The sequence below is a fragment of the Pteropus medius genome, unplaced genomic scaffold, assembly GCF_902729225.1.
Source record: "Pteropus medius unplaced genomic scaffold, Ma_sr-lr_union100, whole genome shotgun sequence".
Classification (NCBI taxonomy): domain Eukaryota; kingdom Metazoa; phylum Chordata; class Mammalia; order Chiroptera; family Pteropodidae; genus Pteropus; species Pteropus medius.
In genome coordinates this window covers 1,194,559-1,195,595 of record NW_024342466.1, presented here as the reverse complement: position 1 = coordinate 1,195,595, position 1,037 = coordinate 1,194,559, and the positions used below count along the sequence as shown (strand labels likewise).

The window sequence follows — 1,037 nt, the reverse complement described above, 5'->3', positions numbered from 1 at the left end:
CCTCGCCGCTCAGCTGCCAAACACGTGGCTTGCTGCCCAGGACGTGGAGGCGTTCAGTGGAAATCCCGGTTGTGAATTCAATGGAAACGCACACACGGGATGTGACAAGCAGCTGACGGACACCCTCCTCCACCGGCCGGTGGTCTAAGGTGTCCTCGCTCTTGCTGCCCAGATAAAAGGATCAGGCGAGTGCTGTTGGCACCGTGGCAGTGACCGGCGTGCGGATCCAGTGGGACAAAGCGATGGGTCACAGCTCATCTAGCCGTTATCACCGCTTCGGGATACGCGGGGCGTGGCACTACCACTCTTGAGAAGAAAGCCAACATTGAGATTTTTTTCCTCTGACAGATTCCGGAAGATTTATCGCGAAGTATTACACAGAGAGTCCACTGGGGGCTCGCTGTTGTGTTTGTGAGAGTCAGGGCTTCCGAAGGCACGGACCTAAGGGGCCACCCGCGGTGGGGGCGGTGGACGGGGGCAGGGGACGGGGTCAGGAGATGACTGTAGCCCTGTGGACACCCAGAGGCTGCCGCAGAACAGGGAGCACCTTCTGCAGACGCCGCCAGCTCCATAGCACGAGGGGTCGGCCAAGACGCCCGTGACGATGGGCTGCCCGCTGCCTCCGCACCTGGGGGACGCCCTGACCGCAGTAGCGCCGGCCGTGAAGGTCACAAGCCAGGGGACAGATTGCAGAGAACGTCCCGCAAATGCCTGCAGAATCGCTCATGCTTCCTTGGCCACAGGGGGAGCAGCCCCTTCAGCTGATTCAAGCAAACTCACACCTCGGGGTGCAGAGTCCACGCTGCCCTTAGCACAGTCGCCGCTGTAGCCCAGGCCTCATTTCAGGCAGCTGCACGAAATGCCAGCAGGGGACAAGCCTCTGGGTGAGCGACCAGGGCTGGCGTGGGCGTGTGGCTCCAGCAGCAGCCCGACGCCTCGCCTACCCGGCCCAGGCCCACACCGGAGGGGCCGACGCTCGGCGCGCACGGTCAGCCTGTCGCTCTGTAAGGGGCGGCTGTTCCAACTTAAATTGATTA

General features: G+C 62.3%; 1 protein-coding gene across 9 annotated transcripts in view; it reads right to left on the bottom strand.

Annotated features, from left to right (window-relative positions):
- The window catches only part of LOC120600635 (arf-GAP with GTPase, ANK repeat and PH domain-containing protein 1), a 317,727-nt gene extending 317,386 nt beyond the window's left edge, over window positions 1–341 (bottom strand). For all 9 annotated transcript variants that reach the window (XR_005652247.1, XM_039860060.1, XM_039860076.1 and 6 more), the window contains exon 1: window positions 303–341. Coding sequence is in view for 8 of the 9 variants with exons in the window: in XM_039860060.1 (XP_039715994.1) it covers window positions 303–326 (24 nt within the window). In the remaining variant the exon portion in view is untranslated. The remainder of the gene's footprint in view (window positions 1–302) is intronic.
- Window positions 342–1,037: the final 696 nt, after the last annotated feature.